Source organism: Chlorocebus sabaeus, chromosome 21, assembly GCF_047675955.1.
Source record: "Chlorocebus sabaeus isolate Y175 chromosome 21, mChlSab1.0.hap1, whole genome shotgun sequence".
NCBI lineage: Eukaryota > Metazoa > Chordata > Mammalia > Primates > Cercopithecidae > Chlorocebus > Chlorocebus sabaeus.
In genome coordinates this window covers 60,240,184-60,268,003 of record NC_132924.1, presented here as the reverse complement: position 1 = coordinate 60,268,003, position 27,820 = coordinate 60,240,184, and the positions used below count along the sequence as shown (strand labels likewise).

General features: G+C 39.1%; 1 protein-coding gene across 4 annotated transcripts in view; it reads right to left on the bottom strand.

The window, feature by feature from the left end:
• Positions 1-10,633: 10,633 nt before the first annotated feature.
• CDK6 (cyclin dependent kinase 6) overlaps positions 10,634-27,820 on the bottom strand; it is a 236,277-nt gene continuing 219,090 nt past the window's right edge. For all 4 annotated transcript variants that reach the window (XM_007982158.3, XM_038004360.2, XM_007982159.3 and 1 more), the window contains exons 7-8: positions 23,801-23,936; positions 10,634-21,050 (exon numbers count right to left, since the gene is read on the bottom strand). In XM_007982158.3, coding sequence (XP_007980349.1) covers positions 20,904-21,050; positions 23,801-23,936 — 283 coding nt within the window. In that variant the 3' untranslated portion in view covers positions 10,634-20,903. The remainder of the gene's footprint in view (positions 21,051-23,800; positions 23,937-27,820) is intronic.

Below are 27,820 nucleotides of genomic sequence, written 5' to 3'. Positions count from 1 at the left end.
TTGAACCCGGGAGGTAGAAGTTGCAGTGAGCCAAGATCTTGCTACTGCCTCCAGCCTGGGTGACAGCAAGACCCCATCTCAAAAAAAAAAAAAAAAAAAAAAAAAAAAACAGAGAGAGAGAGACCTTCCTTCTAATCTGTATGTTTTTTGTTTTCTTGCTTATTGCATTAGCTAGCACCTCCAGTACAGTGTTGAACAGAAGTGGTGAAAGCTGACATTCTTGCCTTGTTCTTGATCTTAGGAGGAAAGTACGCTGAGCTTATCAAAGTGTAGGGTCAATATTGTACCAGGTCACACTTCACACCTCACATCTTTTACTTTACACTTAGTACCTTTCATTTCACGGTTAGTATTTTTCACATCCCACTTACTGGCCAATTCTTTCTTGAGTCCAATCTTATCAGGCTTCTACCTCTACTACCTAATCAAGATTTCTTTTCAAGGTTGCTCATCTTCTCCATGTTGCTTAATCAGTTGCCCCTCATTTTCCCTGACTTAGCAGCAGCATGTGTCACAACAATGACTCTCTCCTCCTCAAAATATTTTTTTTTACTTGGATTTCCAGACATTACGCTCACCTACTGCTTCTCGTAAAGTCCACTTAGTCTTTGTTGCATATTTTCCTTCGTCTCCTGGTCTCCTGGGATATAAACACTGGGGCGCTGTAGAGCTTGGTTCTGGATCTCTTCTTTTCTTTTTTTTTTTTTTGAGATGGAGTTTTGCTCTTGTTGCCCAGGCTGGAGTGCAATGGCATGATCCCGGCTTACTACAACCTCCACCTCCCGAGATCAAGCAATTCTCCTGCCTCAGCCTCCCTAGTAGCTGGGATTACAGGCATGCGCCACCATGCTCGGCTAATTTTGTATTTTTAGTAGAGTTGGGGTTTCTCCATGTTGGTCAGGCTGGTCTTGAACTCCTGACCTCAGGTGATCCGCCTGCCTTGGCCTCCCAAAGTGCTGGGATTTCACGCGTGAGCCACCGTACCTGGCTAGGATCTCTTCTTTTTATAGACACTTTCTTTCTTGTTGATCTCATCCAATCTCTAGCTTTATGTACCATCCATATACTGACAACTTCAAAACTTTTATTTACAGTCTAGACCACTTCCTTGGAATCCAGACTCATGCCTCTAACTGCCTAGTCAACACCCCCACTTCAGTGTCTCATATGATCTCAAGCTTAGCATGTCCGATGTCCAACTCCCAATGTTCTCCCTAAAACCAGGCCCTCCTACATTCTTCTCATCTCAGTAAATGACAGCTTGATCTTTCCACCTGCTCAAGCCAAAAACTTCAGAGACATCCTCCCTTTTTTTTTCAGACAAAGTCTCACTCTGTCGTCGAGGCTGGAGTACAGTGCTGTAATCCTCACTCACTGCAACCTCTGCCTCCAGGGTTCAAGTGATTCTCATGCCTCAGCCTCCTGAGTAGCTAGAATTACAGGTGACTGCCACCACACCTGGCTAATTTTTGTATTTTTTTTTATTAGTACAGATGGGCTTTCACATGTTGACCAGGCTGATTTCAAACTCCTGACCTCAGGTGATCCACTTGTCTCGGCCTCCCAAAGTGCTGGGATTATAGGCGTGAGCCACCACACCCAGCCCATCCTCGCTTCTTCTTTTTCAATGCCATGTCTAATTTATAAACACCTACTGTAAGCTTTACCTTCAAAACATCTCACATCTCATTGTCTCCATTGTTTTCACTTTGATCAAAGCTACCATTATCTCTCATCTGGATTATTATAACAGCCTCCTAACCCAGGCTCCCCGCTTACATCTTTGCCACCCTAAAGTCTTTTCTCAATAGAGCAGCCACAGTGGTACTTTACAAATACAGTCAGATCATATGTCACGACTGTGCTTCTTGCCTTCCAGCAGTTTCCCATCTTATTCAGAGTAAATACCAAAGTCTTTGCATTGGCCAACAAGCCCCTCCAAGATATGCCTCTCCTGCCACTAACTTCTCTGGAATATCTCCTTTCTTTCTGCTGCAGTGAATTGCTGCTACACTGGCCGCCTTGCTGTGCTTTGAACAAGGCAGTCATGCTTCTGCCTTAAGGCATTAGCACCTGTTGTTTTCTTCATCACTAATACACCTAGATCCCTGTTCTTTGTAAGGCCTTTGATCTAGTGCCACCTTCTCTATGAGGCCTTCACTGACCTCCTCGTTTAAAATTGCGCCCCCACAACACTTTCTATTCCTTTCCTCATTTCTTCCCACATGTACCTAACATCCTAGTTTATTATAGTTATTTGTTTGTTGCCCCTCACTAGAAAATACGCTCCATTAAAAAAAAAAAAAAGACATTTTGTGTATTTTGTTTACTGCCATATCCCCAGTGCCTAGGGACAGTGCCTGGTACATCGTGGAGCTCAATAAATATTTACTAAATGAATCAATGACTAGTTTCACTGCCATATCGACTGGTCTGTTTGTACCTGTACCCACTGCCTTTGCCTGCCCTCCCATTAATCCTTTTCTCTCTCAAGTCCAGCTCTTCCTCTTATTCTCCTGGGCCCTTCCTCTCCCCCTTCTCATCACCTTTGCTTCTGCTGTTATTCCTTCTTTTTCACCCTCAATCTCTCTGTTTTCACAATGAACTGTCTTCCATCTCAGAAAACAAGAATTCTCCTTTGATACCACATCCTCCCTGAGCTCTACCTCCACTTCTCTGTTCTGCTTCATGATTCAGCTTCTCAAACAGGCTGTCTACATTCTCTACCTCTCTAACCTCATCTCTGACCACTCCTCCCCCGACTAACTATGCTCTAGGTGCATTGATGTCCTTTCTACATACCAAGCCTTCCCACTTTGAGGTTTTCAGTTGCTTTCCCCTCAGCACCCCACCTAGCTGCCTTAGTCTCATTCTTTGTACCTCAACTCAGAGCTTTTGACAGGGCCTTTTCTGACACCAGTTTTCCATCTTCCAGCAGTTTCCCATGTTATTCAGAGTAAATACCAAAGTCTTTGCATTGGCCAATGCAAGTACTTTCTACCTTACAGCATTTATAGCACTTATTGTAATATAATTATCCTATGCAAATATTTATGTTAGCTCCATGAGAGCAAGCACCTTGTTTTGTTCACTCGTGTATTTCTAGGGTTTACCGGTGCCTGGAACAGAAGTTCATTAAGTGTATGAATGAATGAATGAGTGTTTGCGTTTCCAGTGATGAGATGACTGAAAGCTAGCTGCTGACATATGCAAATAAATGCATGCACAGTACTGCCTTTAGAAGCACTGTTTCTCTTTTCTTCCTCTTCTTCTTCTTTTTTTTTTTTTTTTGAGTCTGGGTCTCACTCTGTCACCCAGGCTGAAGTGCAGTGGCACAATCATGGCTTACTACTTGGACCTTCCTGGCTCAAGCCATCCTCCCACCTCAGTCACAGGTCTATGTCACTGTGCCTGGCTATTATTTTGTAGAGACAGGATTTCACCTTGTTGCCCAGGCTGGTCTCAAACCCCTGGGCTTGGCCTCCCAAAGTGCTGGGATTATAGGCGTGGGCCACTGCACCCTCCTTAGAAGCACTGTTTCTAACAGTAAAAAATTGGAGACATGGTGGAGAGAAATACCTATCAATCGGGGATTGGGTAAGTAAATTATAGTACATTTACACGATGGCACACTATTCAGCTATAAGAGATGTTAATGTAGATTTATATGTATTGCAATGATGAATTGTCCAAGATCTTCTGTAAAGCAACATATAACACTCAAAACACAATTTATTGAATGGGGTGTACAGCCAGACCATCATCATAGTGTAAAATTTCATTCCTGTATGTTACATGTATCTGCATAAAGCTAGGTATCTAGAAATTATTTATCAAAATATCAGCAGTGATTTTCTCTAGGTTGTGGAGTTTCAGGTAATATTAATTTTTTTATTAGTAGTTTTTGTATTCTTTAAATATTTTATGGTAAATATGTGATCATTTTATTTCAGCAGTTACATTTCAGTCACTTGGCCACTGGAAATTCACCACTAATTCATTGAAAACTATTGAACCTCTACTCTGTTTAGGCACCACTAGACCCTAGAGCATGCGTTGGTATTTCTTTCCTATGTGTTTATATACAATTTTATTTCAGAACTTTTTGGGGCTAACCACACCATCTACTTATTCTCACTTTGGAGGTAAGAATGACTTGATGAAATAAGATAGTTTGTACGGCATGTAGCAGAATTGGCACTTGGGGAGTTCACTGGATGTCAATTGCTTCCCTTCTCCTCCAGGGTGCTATTTTTGCTGCACCCACAGTTAAATAACACTGTATCACGATGCAATTCAAGGAGCAGGAGGGAGGGTCTATTATTACAAACCATCACTGTTGAACCAATGAACTACTCGGTGCCTCTTGATACTTCTGCCTCCTTGTATCGGATGCTCTTTGATAGCCGAGATCAGTTGTAGACATCCAGTGAATATGAGTAAACTTGACTTTCTTTATCACAGAATAGATGTCATTTTCAAATGAAGAACCGTGGAGACCAGAGGAGGTACAACATTTAGAACAATAGGCCCCATTCCAAACAAGTGCTAATGTGTTCTCTTGGCTGCTGTGGTGCTTCTCAAAATTTTCCACAGGAGAGGGAATTGTATCAAGGCGCATCTAGTGGTATCCTTCAATGCAGTTATTAAAGTCAAATACTGTCTTTGAAGTTATCTGTAGTTTTTCATTTTTATAAAAATGGGTTTATTTAAAAATAAATCTATAAAAGTAGAAATACATTGCCTTAAGAATCTGAATTTTGAATTGTATTCCACAGAGTCTTGCTCTGTCACCCAGGCTGGAGTACAGTGGTGTGATCTCAGCTCACTGCAGCCTTTGCCTCCCAGGTTGAAGTGATCCTCCTGCCTCAATCTCCCGAGCAGCTGAGATTACAAACATATGCTTCCATGCCTGGCTAATTTTTGTATTTTTAGTAGAGACTGGGTTTCGCCACATTGCAGAACAAACATGGCCTCCTGGGACCTGTCCCTACCATTAAGAGTGTTTCCTTAGAGAACAGGAGGTGCAAATTGGGCTGAAATTCCAAAAGGCAAAATCAGTGGCAAACGGCTACTAGGTTCTTGATGTAATGTATAGTAGGTTCTGAGTGAGTAACACAGAGATAACTGAAGGAGCTGTTCATACACAGCTTCCAAAAAAAAAAAAAAAAAAAAAAAAGGTTCATTATGCCGGGCGCGGTGGCGCACGCCTGTAATCCCAGCGCTTTGGGAGGCTGAGGCAGGTGGATTACCTGAGGTTAGGAGTTTGCAACCAGCCTGACTGACATGGTGAAACCCAGTCTCTACTAAATACACAAAAAATTAGCCGGGTGTGGTGGAGCATGCCTGTAATCTGAGCTAGTTGGGAGGCTGAGGCAGGAGAATTACTTGTACCTGGGAGGTGGAGGTTGCAGTGAGCTGAGATCATGCCACTGCACTCCAGCCTAAGCAACAAGAGCGAAATACTGTCTCATAAATAAATAAATAAGTAAATAAAATAAAAAATAAAGAAAATGGTCCAGTCAAAGCTGGTCGTAGATGCCTATGGTTTGTGGAAACATGTATCATTATGACTGACCCCTTAATAAACCACAAGTTTTCAATATCTTAATAAAGATCAGATTCTTGACCCTTTATATTCCCTCTCATGAATATTTTTTAAAGAATTTTAAAATTTAAAATTTAAAGTTTAAAAGTTTAAATGGTTATGATCCAGATATTTGAGGGCCACTGTCCCAGTCACAGTCTCACCAGCCTCCTGGGCATGGTGGCTCATGCCAGCATTTTGGGAGGCCAAGGCAGGAGGATCACTTGAGCCCAAGAGTTTGAGACCAGCCTAGGCAACATAGTGAGACCCTGTCTCTACAAATAATAATAATAATAATTAGCCAGGAGTGGTGGTGCATGCCTGTAGTCGCAGATACTTGGGGGGCAAGATCGTGCCATTGCACTTTAGCCTACGTGACAGAGTAAGACCCTGCCTCAAAAATAAATAAATAAATAAAATTTAAATGAAATTTAGGACCTATAAAAAAATAAAGGCAAGTCCTAATGGGGGCTTCTAGGGAATTCTGGAAGTTCAATTTAAATACAGTATACCTGATATTATATACGAAGAGAGGAATATATGTGTCAGTGATGATGATCCCCCTTTTGGTTTATTGTGTAGTATCTCAGGAGCTGCTTGATCTATTCCTCCCTCTGCCTCCAGTACATATATAGTTCAACAAAAGTTAACAGAAATAATCTCCTTCTTTAAAGTTCGGTGGTTTCAAGCTCCTTTACATGGCATATATGACCTTACCTCCTGACTCTCCTTCACCTACCCACCTCCTTTATCAATAATTATCAAACTGTAAGTCATGGCCTATTTGTGCGATTGTGAAATCAGCTTTAGTCACCAGTTATTTTCAGAGCAGTAGATAATAAAATAGAAAAGAGAATGTGTGGACCACATAGCATCATTTTGTAAGATGTAAGTTTGAACAAATGTGGCCTTCTGGGAGCCATCTGCATAAGGAGTTCTTCCCTAGACAACAGCAAATGGAATTTGGGATGACACTCCAGAGGGTAAAATCAATGGCAAAAGGCTACTAGACTTTTTTAATGCAATGTGGTCCTAAGTGAGTACCAAATACCAGAGATAACCAAAGGAGCTGTTTGTACACAGCTTCAAAGAAAATGATCCAGCGTGTGTGTGTGTGTGTGTGTGTGTGTGTATGCATGTGTGTACCAGCTCATGCTGGCAGATTCTATTTCTTTCTCTAGGTTATGATCCAGATATTTGAAGGCCACTGTCCCAGGCACAGTCTCACCAGCCTCCTCACCTTCCCTGCCTGCTGTTTCATAAAATCACAGGCCTCTGCATGGGCAAAGTATTTCTCCTCATGAAACTGGAAATCATTGCTCTTTGTTTCTGGGTCCCCTCAAGCATGATTTCCAATGTGAAACCTTTGCTCATCTCCAGGTGATTAGCAATTAGTTACACAAACCTTTTTCACAGCCCCTTCTCTTTCCTGTAAGCTTCTAAAAGGACTGCCCATTGCCTTACTCATTTTTGTAACTTCAGTGCTTAGCATAGTAAACGAATGAGGGTTCAATAAATACAGTCATGCACTGCATAATGATGAACTGCATATATAATGGTGGTCTGGTGAGATTATAATGGAGCTGAAAAATTCCTGTTGCCTAGTGATGTCACAGTGTAACACATTACTCATGTTTGTGATAATGATAAATCGCTGTAACTGATTTATGTATTTACTATACTATACTTTTAATCATTGCTACAGTGTACTCCTACGTACTTTATCTATTTATTTATTTTTATTATACTTTAAGTTCTAGGGTACATGTGCACAACGTGCAGGTTTGTTACATATGTACACACGTGCCATGTTGGTGTGCTGCACCCATCAATTCGTCATCTACATTAGGTATATCTCCCAATGGTATCCTTCCCCTTCCCCTCCACCCCACAACAGGCCCCAGTGTGTGATGTTCCCCTTCCTCTGTCCAGGTGTTCTCATTGTTCAGTTCCCACCTATGCGTGAGGACATGCAGTGTTTGTTTTTTTTGTCCTTGTGATAGTTTGCTCAGAATGATGGTTTCCAGCTTCATCCATGTCCCTACAAAGGACATGAACACATCCTTTTTTATGGCTGCATATATTCCATGGTGTATATGTGCCACATTTTCTTAATCCAGTCTATCATTGATGGATGTTTGGGTTGGTTCCAAGTCTTTGCTATTGTGTGAATAGTGCCACAGTAAACATACGTGTGCATGTGTCTTTATAGCAACATGATTTATAATCCTTTGGGTATATGCCCAGTAATGGGATGGCTGGGTCAAATGGTATTTCTCGTTCTAGATCCTTGAGGAATCGCCACACTGTCTTCCACAATGGTTGAACTATTTTACAGTCCCACCAACAGTGTAAAAGTGTTCCTATTTCTCCACATCCTCTCCAGCACCTGTTGTTTCCTGACATTTTAATGATCACCATTCTAACTGGTGTGAGATGGTATCTCATTGTGGTTTTGATTTGCATTTCTCTGATGGCCAGTGATGATGAGCATTTTTTCATGTGTCTGTTGGCTGCATAAATGTCTTCTTTTGAGAAGTGTCTGTTCATGTCCTTTGCCCACTTTTTGATGGCGTTGTTTGATTTTTTCTTGTTAATTTGTTTAAATTCTTTGTAGATTCTGGATATTAGCCCTTTGTCAGATGGGTAGATTGTAAAAATTTTCTCCCATTCTGTAGGTTGCCTGTTGACTCTGATGGTAGTTTCTTTGCTGTGCAGAAGCTCTTTAGTTTAATTAGATCCTGTTTGTCTATTTTGGCTTTTGTTGCCATTGCTTTTGGTGTTTTAGTCATGAAGTCCTTGTCCATGCCTATGTCCTGTATGGTATAGGCTAGGTTTTCTTCTAGGGTTTTTATGGTTTTAGGTCTAACATTTAAGTCTTTAATCCATCTTGAATTAATTTTTATATAAGGTGTAAGGGAGGGATCCAGTTTCAACTTTCTACATATGGCTAGCCAGTTTTCCTAGTGCTATTTATTAAATAGGGAATCCTTTCCCCATTTCTTGTTTTTGTCAGTTTTGTCAAAGATCAGATGGTCGTAGATGTGTGGTATTATTTCTGCGGGCTTTGTTCTGTTCCATTGGTGTATATCTCTGTTTTGGTACCAGTACCATGCTGTTTTGGTTACTGTAGCCTTGTAGTATAGTTTGAAGTCAGGTAGCGTGATGCTTCCAGCTTTGTTCTTTTGGCTTAGGATTGTCTTGGCAATGCGGGCTCTTTTTTGGTTCTATATGAAGTTTAAAGTAGTTTTTTCCAATTCTGTGAAGAAAGTCAATAGCAGCTTGATGGGGATGGCATTGAATCTATAAATTACCTTGGGCAGTATGGCCATTTTCACGATATTGATTCTTCCTATCCATGAGCATGGAATGTTCTTCCATTTGTTTGTGTCCTCTTTTATTTCATTGAGCAGTGGTTTGTGGTTCTCCTTGAAGAGGTCCTTCACATCCCTTGTAAGTTGGATTCTTAGGTATTTTATTCTCTTTGAAGCAATTGTGAATGGGAGAGTGTACTCCTACTTATAAAAAAAAGTTAATTGTAAAATAGCCCGAGGCAGGTCCTTCAGAAAGTATTTCAGAAGGCACTATCACAGGAGATGACAGCTCCATGTGTGTTATTGCCCCTGAAGTCCTTCCTGTGAGACAAGATACAGAGGTAGAAGACAATGATATTCATAACCCTGACCCTGTGTAGGCCTAGGCTAACGTTTGTGTTTGCATCTTAGTTTTTAATGAAACAGTTTAAAGAGTAAAAAAATAAAAAAAATAAAAAGTAGAAAAAATCTTACAGAATAAAGAAAATATTTTTGTATAGCTGTGCAATGTGTTTGTGTTTAAAAATAAAGTGTTATTATGAAAGAGTCAATCATGCCCCTGCAATCCCAGCTGCTTGGGGGTGAGGGACTGAAGTGGGAGGATAGGTTAAGCCTGGGAGGTGGAGGCTGCAGTGAGCCATGATGGTGCCACTGAACTCCAGCCTGAGTGACAGAGTGAGATCCTGTCTCAAAAAAAAAAAAAAAAAAGTCAAAAAGTTAAAAAAAATTCAAGTTTATAGACTAAAAAATTTACAGTAAGCCAAGGTTAATTTATTATTGAAGAAAAAATTTAAAATAAATTTAGTGTGACCTAAGTATACAGTGTTTATAAAGTCTACAGTGGTGTAATGTCCTAGGCCTTCACATTCGCTCACTACTCACTGACTTATCCTGAGAAACTTCCAGTCCTGAAAGCTCCATTCATGGTAAGTGTCCTTTGCAGGTGTACAATTTTTTATCCTTTATACCATATTTTGACTGTACCTTTTCTATGTTTACATACACAAATACTTACCAATGTGTTACAATTGCCTACAGTATTCAATACTATACAGGTTTGTAGCCTAGGAGGCTTAGGCTACACCATCTAGTCTAGGTGTGTAGTAGGCTATACCATCTAGGTTTGTGTAAGTACATTCTATAATGTTCTCATAATGATGAAATCCCCTAACAATGCATCTCTCAGACTGTATCCCAGTCATCAAGCAACGCATGATTGTTGAATGAGTTCTTTTTTTTTTTGAGATAGTCTTGCTCTGTTGCTTAGGCAGGAGTGCAGTGGTGCGATCTCAGCTCACTGCAACCTCCGCCTTCCAGATTCAAGCAAGTCTCCTGCCTCAGCCTCCTGAGTAGCTGGGATTACAGGCGTATGCCACCATGGCCGGCTAGTTTTCATGTATTTTTAGCAGAGACAGGGTTTCACCATGTTGGCCAGTCTGGTCTTGAACACCTGACCTCTGGTGATCCACCTGCTTTGGCCTCCCAAAGTGCTGGGATTAAAGGCATGAGCCACCACGCCCAGCCAATTGTTGAATGAGTTCTATGCTCACTTAACTGCTATTTACTTTTTAAACACTGGAAGCCTGAAAAGGAATCTCTTAAAGTAAAAGTTTAAAACACATTCTTTCTACCACATCTATGGCCAGGTTGCAAATAAGCAGCACCAAAAAAAAAACAAACCACACAAAAAACAAAAACACAAAACTAACAAAAAACACACCCACACACATTCTGCCAAAACTTGGAATTTAATGAACTTTTACTCACTACAGTTATACTCATTTTACATTAAAGTAAAAAAGAAAATAGCCAGGAGAATAATTCATCTCCAGAAAGCAGTTTAAAATTATTGTTTTTATTATTTTTATTTGCTACCAATATTTTTATTGTAAGAAATACAAAAGGTATGACAAATATACAAACTATTTTCTCTTTTTGCTTCATTCAATTTAGCTTTCACATAAGTGAACACACTGGACAGTGATATTTCAACACCAATTTTGAAAAAAACAATGAATTTCATCATCTGACAATAAATACCTAAATTTGCATTCTAGCACCCAGTAAGACATCCAGTTTCCAAAGGATTATTAGTATGCAACCCTCTGAATTTTCTGACATGTTACCTTTGCCACTGCAACAGAAACACCACTGCAGTTCTCCCTTTCCCAGTAAGTCAGAATAAGGGGCAGGCAAGAATGGCTATCTGACTTCAGAAACCCTGGGTCACAAAGCATCCCTTGCTTGAGCTACTTTTAAAAACAGATTTTTAATGATAGGGTACTTCATGAAAGTTTTGGTGGTCCTTGAATGACATATTTTACATTACATATTTACCTACTTTTCTATCCTCCTCTTCAGATGGGAAGGGTCTAGATAAACTGGCCTGTATTTTCATCTGCCTCTTGGGAAGGGAGCAAGAGCATTTAGCTCAGAGCATTCTGAAGACAGTAGCCTTAGAGATAAACTTTCTTTCTTTCTTCTTCTTTTGCTTCCAGAGGGCTTTCTGTGTGGAATGGAGGGATGGTTGCTAGAGTGAGACAGCCCTTCCCCTCTTGCTATGTCTATACCATACCTGAGGCCCTTTTTCTTAGAGGGCAAAAATGTTAGAATAGGTAGGAAAGTTCTTGCTTTCAGAGAACTGTGCTGCACCCACAGGGTGGACCTGACAGGCCAGTGTGGTAACTCTCAATCTTGTATACAGAGAAAAGAGAAGAAGCAACATCTGATACCAAGTCACCTGCCAACATTCTTATAAGACTGTGTTCCAGGCAGTGAATTTCCACACTGCTTCTTGGGTCTGCAGAACTCAAAGCACCAAAACAGAGCATTCTGTAGCAATATAAGCAAACGGAATGAGAATAATTATGCACCTTTAAGGAACATGCACCCTTATAAGTCTGTACCCTGATATGAAAATAGCAGAATGAGTTTCAAGTATGAAGAAATACAGTAAAAGTGTGGCCTGTAGATGGAGAGAAAACAGCAGCCTGGAATGTGGTTTATATTCTTGATTAGTTTTTCTCTTGGTACCACAGCCAAAACTGAATGCTCTGTACAATGTCTTGGTTTAAAAATCAAGATGCATAAAGATGCTAAAAGCATTTCTAATGGGTGCCATGAGCACAGTCTGTGCCCAGCATTAGGAACCATCTCTAGATGTATGTGGCTAGGTCAAGTTGGGAGTGGTGGCCAGGCCTAGAAAGGCACACCTGTGGTCCGTAATGTGGAGGAGGATGGAGAGCACCATGTGGACAGGCCAGGATGGTAGCAGGGAACACTTTAGTGGTAGAGAGGAAGAGATGCAGGGGACAGAGATGTAGAGGTGTGGGGATGTTGGTCATCTTGGGCTGGTTCACACAGCCTAGATTAGTATCTGATATACACAATTTTTACATTTCTAGAACCGTGATTTCGAACACAGAAACAAGTCAAATTTCCAAATTAGATTTTTTTTTTTTTTTAACTTTCAAAACATTTTCTATTATAAGTCAGAAGGAAAAAAGCTTACTGTGTGTGACAGTCTTCCTGAAACCTAAGATAAAGTTTTAACCAGGCCCTATGGCAATGCAGAAACACTAATACATTTTTACAGTGAAAACCTACTTTAACACATCTCAAAATGATAATCCTATAAAACTCTCTAGTTCTAATTTGCACTCTACGGGAACCAATATTGTTCTTTTCTTAACACATACTGCTCTTCGATACCAAACACTTGCCCTTTAACCTTCAGATAAAAACCTCAAATACCAAAAAATGCAACAAGCTTTTGAGGTGTTGGGAATAGTTGGTTGTTAAAATCCCTTTTATTTTATAATAAATTATACAGGCAATCCTTGCTTTTTATTACCATGCTGGATTGCTTCTATACACAGCCAAGTTCCCTGAAGCATGGAAACTTGGACTTCTCCATCTGACACGTTCTGGAAGCCTCAAGGTACAAGCTAATAGTTCTGCTTCTACAGAAAAACTCTCACACTGCTCTCCTCTCAACAGTACTGCCTGTTCCCACTACTGCACATGACACCTACGAGGGCACTACATCACGTGAGGGAAGCTTCTTCATGAGGGCAGACAAGAGGAGGCACCACCAGGCACTGGTCTCTGCCTGGAATCTATTCCGAGGGCAACCTGGCACAGTTCCTAAATTAAGACATATCTAAAATGCTTTTCTACCTTTAGTTTTTATTTTTGCTGTATTTTCACACTCTACTATATGCATATTTAATAAAAACTACAAAGTCTTTTACTTTAATTCCTTTACATAATGATAAAACACCTAGATACCCAAAATACTACATCTATATATTCAAATCTACTAGTCATGTTAAAAATGCATGCAGCTTATTTGGGGGCTTAGTCTAATTTTTATTTTCTTAGGTTCATCAATACCATGATAAGGAACGTTAGATGCAAAGTCCTAACACTTTCTGCCTTCAGTTGTACTTTCACAGGACTAGTGTGATTCAGAAATAAATAATATACATGAATAATAATAGAAATAATTTATGCAAATGTAGAACAACTTGAAAAAAATTCCCCGCCTGTCAGGTGCTGTTCCTGGGGATAGCTGATGCTATAAATTCCATGTACTAACTAATATATTTACTACAGGTAATAGGAAAACAAATGAATAAAAAGTGAGGAACTATGATATACATGTGTATATTTTTGCAAACACAGGATCAGAATGAAAAGATATATAATGCACTGGGAGGTTCAAGAAATGTATTACCGCTGGAATCTGTTTTAGCATTCAGACTTTAAGGTCAAACTGAGAGTTGTTGGTGATCACAGGAATATTGCTAGCTGATACATTATTATTGCATTTCATAAAACTTAAGATTAGAAACTTTCAAGTAAGAGTACAACGAGTATCTTCAGAACTTTAACCTAAGCACATCAACGGAATTTTGCTAGGAACCACAGAGAGTTAGAAATTAAATAATTGTGTGGCTCTTTGTTTGCTGATTAGTGCTACAGTCATAGTTCTTGGCAGTCAATATGTACAGTTATATGTCCCCTTTGAGAAAAACCTAAATTTGACAATCCAAACTCCTAAAATTGAGAAAGGGTTTTTTGTGTGACCAAACAACTCACACAGAAGATTCCTCTCAACATGAAAATCCCCTACTACACGAGATAATTTGTTTACATACCTTTAATTGCCTAACAAAGAAAAAGAGAGAAAAGGAAGGGAACCTAAAGAATTGGGAGCTTTTGCCAACTGAAGACAAAGCAGAAAATAAACAACTTTTCAAAACAAAACTTTTCCAGGCATATCTTTCACCATCACATATGTAGAATGATGGAAAATAAAAAAATAAAAAATATTTCCTGCAATTATACATCTTTTCTTAAAAAAAAAAAAAACAAACAAAAAAACTGAGCTTAGCGCCTGAGAGATGCAGGGTAGACAGCTTCACAAAGAGCAGCTGCTACCGCATCTCTTTTTACCCGAACTTTCGGAGAATTGTGTTGTACTTATTTATGCACAGAAGACACCCGTTTGCTTCTAGGGACATATTTCTTCCTAAGATTTGCAGAACAGATGCCTCTGAGACAGCAGCAGGGCACTCTGACCTCGGAAAGCAGCCCGCGGGGCCGCACAGAATTTCAGGCACCGGCAGGTGAGCGGGAGGCGGGGTCCCAGCCCGGCCACGCCCACTGTCACTCTCCTGCCAAAGGGGCGGGGCAACGAGGCAGCGCGCCCGGAAGGCTTTCAAGTGGGAGTCAAGTTTTGAACGCGAGCAAATAGGGTTCAGACTGGCCACTGTGATAACAAACCCGGGGGTGGAATTCGGCCTTTCACATAGGGGCTTTAACTGGACTCTAGTTCCTGGGAGTAGAGGGGCGAATGAGGCGGGGGATTTCTCAGTTTCTGACTGCCCCTAGTGTATGTGGCATTTTGGTTCAGTATGAATTACTGAGACTCATCTGCTTGCCACTCTGGAGCAAAGTTGGGCAGGCACCGTCGAGTGTATGCCACTCATAATAAGCTGCTTTCTGTGGTGCTGTGCTAAGGAAACTCTGAAAAATACTGCAATAACCTTCCCTACTAAATTTCAAGTGACACTGTTGTGAGGAAGGTGACTTCTAAAATTAACTTAATCATCTGGGGGATAAGAAGTCTTTAAGTAGACTTGTGAATTTAAAAAATATAGTTGCCAAAAAACTTCAAAAGTGAACAAAGTATACAGACACACTCCTAAGTTGTTATGCTCATATACTTAGACCTTTTTTTTTTTTTAAAATTAGAGCTTCTTAGGAATTTACATTTGTGATTCCACAAATGTTAAAATTACCTGGTCTTTTGGTATTTAAGGGCTCTGTTTCAATACAGCAATTCTTCAGACAAAAGTTTTGTCTACCGAATTACTGATGCTACTCATTTTGCTCACCTGATCTTTAAATTAGCATTTTAAAATTTAATCAGTGTTGGAAGGCCACCATGCTAGGGAATATGAAAGCAGCAGAGAGAGTATGAGTGTTTTAACTGGAGCCACTAAAGGAGTTTTATACTTCTAATGAAACTATCCTGTTCACAGATGAGGGCTGCCTTTTTAGTAAGTAAGCCTGTTTTAATCTAGAAAAGTAAGGTAATTGGGTACTTAAAAATTTTTTTTCCTAAGTGAATGACTAGGCTTTCTTTACTTAAATGATCAAAATGGATATATTATCCATCCTTAAGCACAATTTATTTGCAGACAATTGTTCAGAACCTAGGTAACAAGTAAAATATTGAAGTTACAGAACATTATAAAGACTATTAATCATCCCAAAAAAGAAGTGCTAGGAAAGAGTTAAATATGCACAGAAAAATAAAGTTAGAATGAAATCTCTTTTAGAAGTACCTCTTTAGTCTTCATCGGATTTGTTTTTCTCTAAAAGTGCCACCTTGTGGAATATACTGGAATAAAACAAGAAAGCTCATCTCTTAGGACAGTGTGAATGTTTAGAAAGACTTTTGCAAGAAAAGCCACCTTCCTTTCCTACCATATTAACTTCAAATTGCTGTAATAGTATTTCAGCAGATTCTCGAAAAGAGCCTATATTTATTTTCAGGTGGCTCTTGTTTTCTTCCTAAGGATAGACAAGGTAACAATATGTTGAAGCAAGTCCACTTCTACTCATTTATCTAAATGTTATAACTTCCTGGGAATGCTAAGAAATAGAAAATATTTTGAAAAGCTGTTTGGTACTTCATTAAGAAAATAAACAAAAATTCCCAGAAAGACTAGTTGAGAAAAAACATGTAAAAATTAGACCCCTTCTGTTTCTACACTTCTGTTACTTAACAAAGATCAGAAGATAGAGAGGCCAAAGGATTATTTTTGGTTTATTTTCTGAAAAAGTACAAGATAGAAATGCTTGAGATATAGGTATGTATTAAAACTGGGTTGTGAATTGCATTGATATAGAAAGGGAGTCAATAAGAAATGAAAATGTTAGTTTCTCATGCTTTTGAGGAAAACACCATTTTTAATTACTCTGAGGACTTACATTTCTTGCCAGGCTTTGGTAGCCTCAATAGTTTTTCTACTGTGGAGAAGGAACATGTAAATATCTTCCTAATTATGTGCCCAAATGTACTTAATGGACATGATAAATGGTTTTGGGTAAGGTTCACAATTTTTAAAAAGTATTGGTGGCATAGGAAACACATGCCTTTTAAAAATTTATTTTTATTTTTTCAATGAACATTCTTAGGCATGCGTAAGAAGTATTGCTTCATGTGGCTGCCTCTTCCCTTGAAATGAGAAAAAAAGTACAGATAATTTAGTTTGCTTGGAACAGCTTCTCCATAACATTTGTTTTTGACCATTAATCCTACAGTTGCCAGATGACCTTAGTATAAATTCTTACAATACATTTGTTCATAAAGAATATATCCTTCAAAATATATATAGCTTTGAAACTACCTTTTAAATACCTTCATTTTCTCCAGAATTTCCTTTATCTATTGCCCACTGTTTTATGAATACTTTTTAAAGCCTTAGAAATCATATAACATCTTTATCTGTCACAATGTGAAACATGCATTCTTTTGAATTATATGAATTATATAAATATCCAAGAGTTTATAATAATATTCCAATATTTTCTTTCCAAGGTAAATATTCTGTAGTTTCTATACTAACATAATTAAGTAATTATGGTGGCATATTAACTTTTAATATTATTTTTTCCTAGACCCAACTATGCAATTAAAGCCTGCTTTTGGAAAATGTAAGACACTCTCATGTGCTTATCATAAGAATAGTGAAATTGTCACTTAAGAGAAAAGCAGTATTTTAGACAGAAGAATTTTAATATGTTTATGATATTAGGAAGCTTACATAATTTAATTTCCACAATGGAACAATAATTGCCATTACTGACTTTAATAGGCACTACTTTTAAAAGAAGCAGCTACAGTTTCTTAAACACTCACTTTAAATACATAATTTAAAGTTCAAAATGTTTGGTACTATTTAAGAGTTTTCTCATCAAGATGGATGGTACCACATTCTGGAGAGTCAAACTATAAATTTCTCTATAGAAAAGAAACATGCTTTATTTAAGATAGGAACATCTTGTGCCCTCTAAAGCTTTCATTTTTATTTAACACAATGCTGAAATTCTATTCTTAGGTGAATAATTTTTAGCTATTTTTAGTAAGTCACCTGGGGCTAAATGAAAAGTCTGTCATTCACAGTGTGTGCTTCCTGAGAGAAAAATCGTGAGAATACAGGGGGCTGAAATGGCCCCGAGCTTTCTTCCAAAATAGGTTCTTTGCAACTTGAATTCCCATCCACTTCAAAGGAGGGAGAAAGTGGGAGGCTCCAACCCATTGGGCTCTTACAAGCGCTTGGAAATTGTGTTTTTAAGATTAGGTCCTTTTTATTACCCTTTGCCATGGGATTTCTTATACAAGCTAAATGGACAAGTTTCTCTTTTTCTCTTTTTTATATGTAGGTTGTTTTGCCTCCACCCTGTGCAACAGTTCCCAAAATGCCTGGGCCACCAGAACCAAACATCAAACAGAAACTAGCAGGAACATTCTTGTACTGGTCCTACTATGAAATTCAAACATGGTTTCAAATCTGTCACAATATTTTTACTTGCTATGAACTGCTTCAGTGTAACCTTGGGGCAAAATGCCCTTTTCAGTTCACCACTGCCTAGCTTTCGGCAAAGATGTTTGAAACCATATGTTACAGAAGAATAAGCTGTAGTCACTAAGTTCTTACTCTACTATCTGCTTCAAAATGCCCTAATGGCAAGACTGCTTGTGTTGGATCTGGATTTCAGAAATGGCGAATCTGTACATAAAATACATAAATCAAGAGAGTATTCACTCAAATGCAACAACTACACCGATGGAAGAACTGGGGACAGATTTTTACAAAGTTCAGAGAGGCTGAGATGTCCTTTCATTCTGTGTCATCAGAAGATAATTTGCCAACGATTGAATGCCAGAATGTTTGTGTTTCAATTTTTCTTTACTAGCACTGCCTAGAAATGAGTCAAAAGCACATGCTAGAAATAAAAGTTGAGCTCTCTACTCATTTAAAATTCTAAAGAATGCTGAAAAATTCCAGTTCAGAAAAGCTGCATTTTTCTTGAGTGAACTTATGAAAACAGTTTTACAACAGCAAAAACTAAAGTTATGTTCACTCTAGCCATGAATACTAACCAAAAAGCTCATGATGAATCAGTGCATGAGTTTTTAAACTCAATTTCTAGGCCCCAGCAAAAATGTCTTTGTATTTTGACCCTTGATCAAAGGAAAGGCAGAACTCACTTTTCTATGTGAGACTTTGAGTAGACCTGACCTTGAATGCTATGGATTCATTATATCTCAAGCATTTATAGTACTGACAACACGTAATCAATGTTGTCACAAGGAAAGTAGAAAACATTCGTATGGCCCATCTTCTTTATTATCTTGCTCTAGAAAACAATGTTCCTGTTCCTCAAGCTACTGAATTAGAACAATGTTTAGTACAGCAATTAAAAAAGAATAGTTCCCAACCCCAAAAGCTCTTCAGGAGACACATCTCCTAGTTTCTTCTCTTGTTCAAGATAGTCATATATCATAATAAGCTGCAAAGAATTCAGTACAACTTGATAATGCATAAATATCATCTGAATTATTTTCTGAGTGCAGCAACCTCCATTCTTTGAAAATCCTAACTCTAAACATGATCTAACTGTTGCATGATCTAACTGTTGCATGCACTCTGAGTCAGAAAGCACAGGTGGCTAAACTTTCCAAAAGATACTTTCTGTGTCCTCTGGTTACTAGAGCCAACTGAGCACTAAACCACTTATAAGGCAGAGATGGTATGAAATATAAAGGACTGTAGAGAAAACAGTAAGAGAAAAAGGAAAAGCTGTTTACAATGCCCAGGCCAGGCTGGCTCTGTAGAGAGCAGGAGTGAGCACAAGGCACTAGAAACAAGCACAGCCTGGGGGATGGAGAAAAGATCATTTGACTGAGTAAATGTAGAGCCCTAAAACATAGCTAAAGACATACCCTCAGATAAAGACACTGACAATATCTTCTATAAAAATGTAAAACACAAAGTAATAGTTTATAGCAATCTGTGTGCTGGTGATAAAACAAAATAAGATCCTACTCATTATTTAGGTAACAAAAGTGAACACCAGGTAGAAGGACTGCATTAGAGTGAGAACATATGGGACCCTGTTAGGTTTGCAGAATTGAGGCCATAAACCATAATCTGAGACTGTGAATTTATGAAAGGTTCATTGAAAGCAAGCAAACAGGTGGTGCATGGGAAAAGCTTAAGCAATCTGTTATTAGTTATACAATGGTAGCAATATATTTCAGAAGTGCTGGGAGATAGACAAGATGGATACTTTGCCAACAAGGCAGTGTGTGGCAGAAAATACAGTGTAATAGATGAGGAAAATTTCAAGGCCACTCCTGTCTCTAGTTAGAGAGAGAAATACTCTCCAAACCAAAACAGGAAAGAGTTTCTGACAAATTCCTAAAAACAAAAACGAAGTAACAACAAACAACAACAACAACAAAAAAGGGAATAAAGGAATTTCAAACCAGGAAATAATGGCTTTCTATTTTTTTTTTTTTTAAATCTATCTGAGATACACTCCCTAAATCTATGGCAAGTAATACAAAGCTTACAGGGTATTTTCCAAAAGAAATGATAAAGCATGATATCATACAGGTTAAAATAGACTTACAACAAGTAAATTCAGCGTTTTGAAGACTAAATAGAATGCATGCACATCTCTGAAAAATATACTAGATTTTTTTTCTCCTTTTTGCTATGTGTATAAAACTTCACCTTTTACTGCTAGCAAATTTACTGCTTTTGGCCAGAAAAGAAATGCTGAGGACATGGGGTTAACTTTCTAGGGTTAACTTTCTAATTTGAGAAGACCATTTTGGTGGATCACCTTCAGTGAACAAATGCCTGTTATTTATCAATCACCTTGAGTCTTTAAAACTGAATCGTTCTTGCCGTTTACAAAAAGTAACACTTTAAGAGATCACAGAATCTCTCTCTCTCTCTCTCTCTCTCACACACACACACACACACACACACACACACACACACGCACACATACTCAAAAGTACCAAATCAGGCCCGGCAGCTGCAGAGAGATTACATCATAACTCAGCTGTGCCTGGATTACCCACTCCACACTGGCAGCATTCAAGGTTAGAAAAATGAAATGGCAGCACAATTGGTCAGCAGCTTCTCTTCTTCTGGAATTTTTCCAGGTTCTTGAAACAAACAGACAAACAAACAAACAAACGAACATAAAGCTGCAATCACTCTTGCATTGATTTCAAAACAGTAAACTAGGCGGTTTCCTTGGAGAAGCAGAGCCTGTCCAGAAGACGGCAGCTGGAAGGCCTCCAGACAGGCAATCCTCCACAGCTCTGCAGGGCTTGCTAAGGGGGACCCTTGAGCCACCAAGGGTGTTCTCCGCAGGATCAGCTTAAGGCAGCTGCTGAGGCCTCAGGCTGTATTCAGCTCCGAGGTGTTCTGGCTGGGCGGCAGGTGGGAATCCAGGTTTTCTTTGCACCTCTCCAGGTCCTGGAAGTATGGGTGAGACAGGGCACTGTAGGCTGATATTCTTTTGGCTGGGTTAAATGTCAAACACTTCTGTAATAAAGAAAAAAATAATTGGTTGATATACAACACATCAATGTAAATAATGTACTTACAGAGTTATCCCTTTATTCACTGTCATGTTAAGCACATCTAGAATGGGAATGAGTATTTATTTAAAGGGACACTAAATAATATGGAGACAGTACTCACATATATCCCTAATGTATAAAATGCCCCTCAGGAGAAGACCCTTTTGGGTGCCTATGGGCTGTTTCCTGCCCAGGATTTCTCTGTAAGCCATTAAAGTATGCATATAACTTTATTTAGTAATTCTTTCGCAACTTCTTACCCTGCCCCAAGGTTACACCACTCAGAGGCAGGGATATCTTCCTTCTAATTAATAACAAGGTGCCACAAGGCTAGCAGTAGCTCTCTCAGGGGACCATTAGATTCAGTTTGAGTCACTAAACTCTATTCCAGGCTGACAGCTCAAGTGTAGGGCTACCAAGGTGAATGAGCTGATGCTTGCACTTAAGAAGCTCCTGGTCCTAGTCAAGTGGTTTGGGCAGTTTGGCTGGGCTACTGAGGTAGAAGGTGAAAGGAGGGAAAGGGAAATATTTGCAGTAGCAGCAGTCTCTGTTCCCAAACTGTCCATACCTAAATTAGTTAGAATGTGTCCCTAATTTCAGTCTCATTTCCACCCCTACTTCAGGTAATCTTGTTACTCAAATCCTCCTCCTCTCCTTCCACCAACGCCTCCTGCTGGGTGCCTAGCAGGTGGCAAGCACTAAATAGTGATGAGTAAGACCTCCTCATTGCCCCAGGAGTCCACAAGTAGCAGGAAAGCCACGTCGGCTTCTCCATCCTAAAGTGAACTGAGTATATGAAATGTCTGTGCATTCCAGTCTTCTATGTAATTTACAGACTTTACATTATCATGGTTAATGGAAGAACTCTTCCACTTAAGAGGTCTGCATAACCATGATATTAATAGGACTCCTGCCAACAGTCCTAGTCAGGTTCCAACTGGATGAGGGACCTCTCTAATGTTCCATCAAAAGCTTAAAAACAAATACAAACAGAAAGTTCTATGTGTAATTTCAGGCAAATTCTTGGGTCCTCTGAAATCTGATTTATCCTGAGCTCCCCTTCAGTCCATGGCTGCTAGCCTCCCTATAGGATCTTCTGAACATCAAGAGCTAAAGAGCAAGTGGAAGAAAGAGCTTGTTTGTAGAAAGGTTCCAACTGTCTCTAACAGCAATAAATATCTCTAGAAAAGCTTTGCAAGGGCTGAATTCCCAAAGGACTGGAGAGCAGGGGCAAAATTCCTGATCCTGAGTTCTCTTTTCCCAGAGTCCAAGAAGGAGAAAATTAGGTAATGGCATTAGGAAAGGAAGCAGCTAATTTAATCTCCGGGACATAGGAAAGAAGAGAAAAGAGCTGTGGGAATACGTTCACGATACAGAGACGTGTCTCTAGAGGATTATGTGAGAGGAAGCCCTTTCCTCACAGCTACATTGATGGCTTAAAGCTGGGAAGAGGGTGGAGAGAAGGAGAACGACTTAGCCAAATGTGGGGGTGCAGGAGAATCTCAAGTTGGAAGTCTTAATACACTTTGTCCTATAGAAATACGGTTAAAAACAGGTGTTTAAGTTCTATTATTGCTCTACTTTAGGAACAAGGTTGCCGGGTTGAGAATTAATTAAAAAACCTTGTGTTAATAATATTGGTTCTGCAAGAAAATTTAATTTAATTGCCAAATAGTTTACTCATAAAATGAGCTTCTGGAATCACAACTTAGTCAAGAGTTAGATACTATGGTAGATTGGATAACTTTTAGTACATTCCCTCTTTTCTCTCCCCTCTCACCATAGGGGGAGCATTCTTTCCTCCATTCAAGTTGGCCTTAGGTATGGAACTTGCTTTGGCCAATGGAACATGGGCAGAGTGGTGGGTACTTCTTCCAAGTATGGACCTTCAGGGGCGTTGTATATTTCTGCTTGCCCTTTTGGAACATCCACCTTCTATCATGAGAAAAACATGCCCCAGGGAGCTGCTGCCTCTCTGGCATGGGCCCCAGAATGAGACACATGGAGAAGACCTGTGCTTCACCCATGGGCAGAAGCAGATATCAAAGGCTGTTAATTCAGGAGGTAAAGGATACACTCATTACTCATTGGGTTTCAGACATCAAGAACAGCCCAACAGGTACACTTTTCCACCTATTGTTCTGGCCTCCAGGTATAGAAAATTAAGTATATGGTTGAGTATTATGAGTCTCAAACAGAGCACAGAAGTCCTTATTTTCAGTGAGGTATTTTATATGTGCCTGACACACTAAATACTTATTAAATAAATCAGCAACTAGAAGAAGTATTGCTATATAGTTCTTTTGGAAAAACATCTCCCCAAAGTTGTGGATATTTAACAAAAGGCACATTAAAATGACAAATTACTTAAAGTAGCATGAAACTGTAAGCAAGGAAACATAATATTTACTTCTAAAGAAACATATGTCAAAGTGAATTGAGAGGCTTCTAAAGCTGCATTGAAATAAACATTCAAAGATGGCAGATTTAAAAAAATGTGGATCAGAAAGACATTCCAGAATCAAAAGCCACCAGCTGCTACAAGTGTGAAAATGAAACCTCTGGAGGGACTGTCGCCTCCTGCCCCACGTGGCTGTGGCATGTGATGCCGATAGCAGCTACTGAACTGATATTTGTGACCACCACCCAGTCTGGGTAGGGCAGGTGTCTCACTAGCACAGTGCAGACCAGTTTGACATCACAAAAACTTACCAGAAGTAGGTCTTTGCCTAGTTCATCGATATCTGTTACAAACTTCTCAATTGGTTGGGCAGATTTTGAATGAAAAGCCTGCCTGGGAAGGGCAACATCTCTAGGCCAGTCTTCTTCTCCTGGGAGTCCAATTACGCTACAAAAGAACCACACATAGACATGAACATTAGCTGCTATGCAGAAGCTGTTTTCTTATCAATTTCCAGAGAAAGGCAAAATCTAAGGGGGAGGCATGGGGGAGACAGTCCCAGGAGACCTTCACTTTATGACTGGCAGGGTCTCTGTTTATCTCTGTCCTACCGCAATATGGTGTCATGGGGTAGAGGGTAATCTCACAGAAAAATTGTAAAATTCACTGGGAGGAGATAAGAGATTGCTCTGGTAGCAGACACTAAATGTAAGGGGTGATGTAGAAACAGAAAATATATTGCCAGGCAGTAAGCCCTGACTTAGTGACAAAGCAGGACTTATTGTATTCAGAGGAGACCCATACTAGTATATACATTCCTTAATGTCCAAGAATGCTTTCTGTGTTTTGATCGAACGTCCCAGTATTGGCATGATTTTTATGATACTCATCCAACATGGTTTATTAACATATCAATTTGGTTGCATTTTTGGTTAAAGAGTAATTCCCTAAATATTAAATATATACATTAGAATCAGAAGGAAAAATGAGGCTAAAACGTTTGTTAGTCCTGCATTATTCAAACACGATTTTATAAAAAGGAGGTCTGTGGTATTCCAAAGTGAGCAAACAGTAAATTAAAAGACTATTATTTATATTTCCCCTGAAAACCATTCTGGGATCAGAAATGTGGAAAGAACAGTAAGTGATAAAAAGCACAGGCTTTGGAAATAGGCAGGCTTGGGTTCAAATCCTGCACCTGCCACTTACTGGCAGGTAAGGACAAATTACTTAACATCTATGACCCTTAGTGTCTTTATGTATACAATGATAATAACTTACAGTTGTAATGAGGATCAGTTATACTTTATTTAAATTTATAGTAATATATAAATTTATAATTTAAGGTATATAGCACAGCACCTGATACACATTACACACAGTCAATATCAATCAATACATTGTCAATTATTATTATAGTTAGAAAATGTTGTTATTCATCCAAGATGCATAGGAAATACATCACTATCACACTTAAAATATGAACTGCTTATATCCTATTTATGTATAACTTAATATTCTTTAAAAATATTAATGGGTCAATGGACTTACATAACTTATATATTGTATAGACATTATTTATAGTTTACATATAGGTCATAAGTAGGTTTGAACAGAGAAAATCAGAGGATGCAGGAACTTCTTTCTCATACAGACTGTATAACTCTGAACTAAAAATAAAATCATAGTTTAGTGGATGGGTTATATAGCTATTCAAATACTGGACCAAATAATGTTTTTTTTTTTTTTTTTTTTTTGAGACGGAGTCTCGCTCTGCCGCCCAGGCTGGCACAATCTCGGCTCACTGCAAGCTCCACTTCCCGTGTTCATGCCATTCTCCTGCCTCAGCCTCCTGAGTAGCCGGGACTACAGGCGCCCGCCACCACACCTGACTAGTTTTTTGTATTTTTAGTAGAGACGGGGTTTCACCGTGTTAGCCAGGATGGTCTCAATCTCCTGACCTCATGATCCGCCCATCTCAGCCTCCCAAAGTGCTGGGATTACAGGTGTGAGCCACTGTGCCTGGCCTGGACCAAATAATTTTAACTATAGTTAGAAATTAGGGTCTTCTGCTTGGCCTATACTTGCTGGGACTGAAGCCCAGGAAGAGGTGTTCTTATGAATATACTTCCAGATTTCAGGAAGATGTGGTACAGGTCCCAAGATCTGTAGCACTTTATGTCCCCTTCCCTCACCTACACAGAGCCCAGGCCACAGACTTCAGCTGGGAAGATACCCCTGTCATCACGGCTTCTCTGCCTGGGTGTCTGGGGAAAGACACTGTAATTCTGCCTCTATCAGGCATACTGAGAGAGCTACATTATTGAGGCAAAGGAAGATTAATGGACATATTTACTAGAACCAATAAACAGAAATAACAATGAACAATATATAGATTTGTTCAATAGTAAAGCCTACAATAGAAGTTAAAAAAAAAAACCAAAAATACCACTATTAATTATGAAAAGAAATGCATAGGTAAGTAAGTGTCTGGATACAATGGGACAGGGCAGAGGAGGGAATGAAGAATGTTTGTTAGAGATCTTTTAAAATTTCCTTTCATTCTTTTTTAGTTTTCAGGTCTATGTATATCAATATTTTTGTGTATATTCACCAGTCACCTAGAAATTGATTACATTAATAACTCCTAGAAATATTTAAAATGTTTTTATTTGTGGCTTTGAATATATCTACATTGAGTTAAATCTTGCAAGTATATGATCAACTGAATGCCGAAAGCCTTCGGAGAAACAGCACGTCTCTGTATGTATGCATGTACATGTACACATAACTTTACATAATTTTATATAAAATTTTAAACAAACACATAACAATTTATATATATATAACTTGAAGTCTATCACCTCCTCTGATTCCTGTAACAATCTCCTAAGACATATAAGTCAGGTGTTATTGGTCTCATCTTATAGATGGGGAAACTGAAAATGAGACATAAAATGAACTGCCAAAGTCACAGATAGCGCGCTCATTCACAGAGCCCAGAGTGAGTTCTGTTCTCTCTATTCCAGTTATTTTATTTTCATTTAGCTATGACATTGTTTTTTAAAATGCTCTAAGATGTCACAGGCTAAAACTATTGTTTCACTTTTAATACTTGCTATTACTTGAAGGCTTAAATCTTTCTAAACACAGAAATGTTCTTCCCTTTAACAGTATGTGAACATGGGCCAGGTAGGGTGGCTGTAATCCCAGCATTTTGGAAGGCCGAGACAAGTGGACTACTTGAGCCCAGGAGTTCAAGACCAGCCTGGGCAACATGGTGAGACCCCGTCTCTATAAAAAATATAAACATTAGCTGGGCGTGGTGTCCTGTGCCTGTAGTCCCAGCTAGTTGGGAGGCTTAGACAGGAGAATTACTTGAGCTCGGGAGGCCAAGATCGTGAGCCAAGATCGTGTCACTGCACTCCAGCCGGGACAACGGGGCAAGATCTTGTCTCCAAAGAAAACAAAAAAGAGGATGTGAATATGGCTTTCCTTAAAAAAAAATTTAGTTTCACGTTCAATACGAACTTTTATGGCCCATATACATGTGTTGTGAAATTCTGATAGGACCATTAAAAAATGCTTGCATTTAATTCCACTATTTGGACAGCTGAATATAAGCCTTAAAAGTTGACATTTATACTGGCAAGCCTGACAGGGCACAAAATCTATAAATGGCAGTGGTGGTGGAGACAGAAATATTTTTTCAAGTACTTCGGCAGTGACACTAGGGTGCAGCATTGTCCCTCTTCTCCGGCAAGGTAATCCATTCAGAGGAAACAGAACATAATTTTGATGAAACAATGCCAGAAACCACAGAGTAAAATCTAAAGGCACAAACCATAGAACTCTACAGCTTCTTTTCTGTTGGCAACCTACGATTGTCAGGACTTTGCCAAAAGTAGAACTGGCTTTTCCTTGGAAGCAGGTCAAATATGCTGGTCAAATGTTCCTTCTGGTCCATTTCACTGGCTTCATGTACTAAGGGGGTACTAACAATGTTAACAAGATTGCAGACATCAGTGCTGGAGGTAGACACAACTGTCAGGTAGTATAAATAAGGGAAAGAAGGTGATGACCTTCAAGGCCTGGCAAGCTGACTTCAGTCAAGATTCTCTTTCCTTTTAACAGAAGGTCATTAGTATGTCTGATTTCCCCAGTTTCCTCTTTAAGATCACATGCACACAAAATATATTCAACAGTCATGGGGAAAATAGATGGGAGTTCATCATTGACTGATTAAAGAACTTGCCATTCAGAAGCAGGGGTAACATGAAGGCTTTGTGTTGAATTTATCTACTGTATACGGAGTGGTCAGTAGTAGGAGC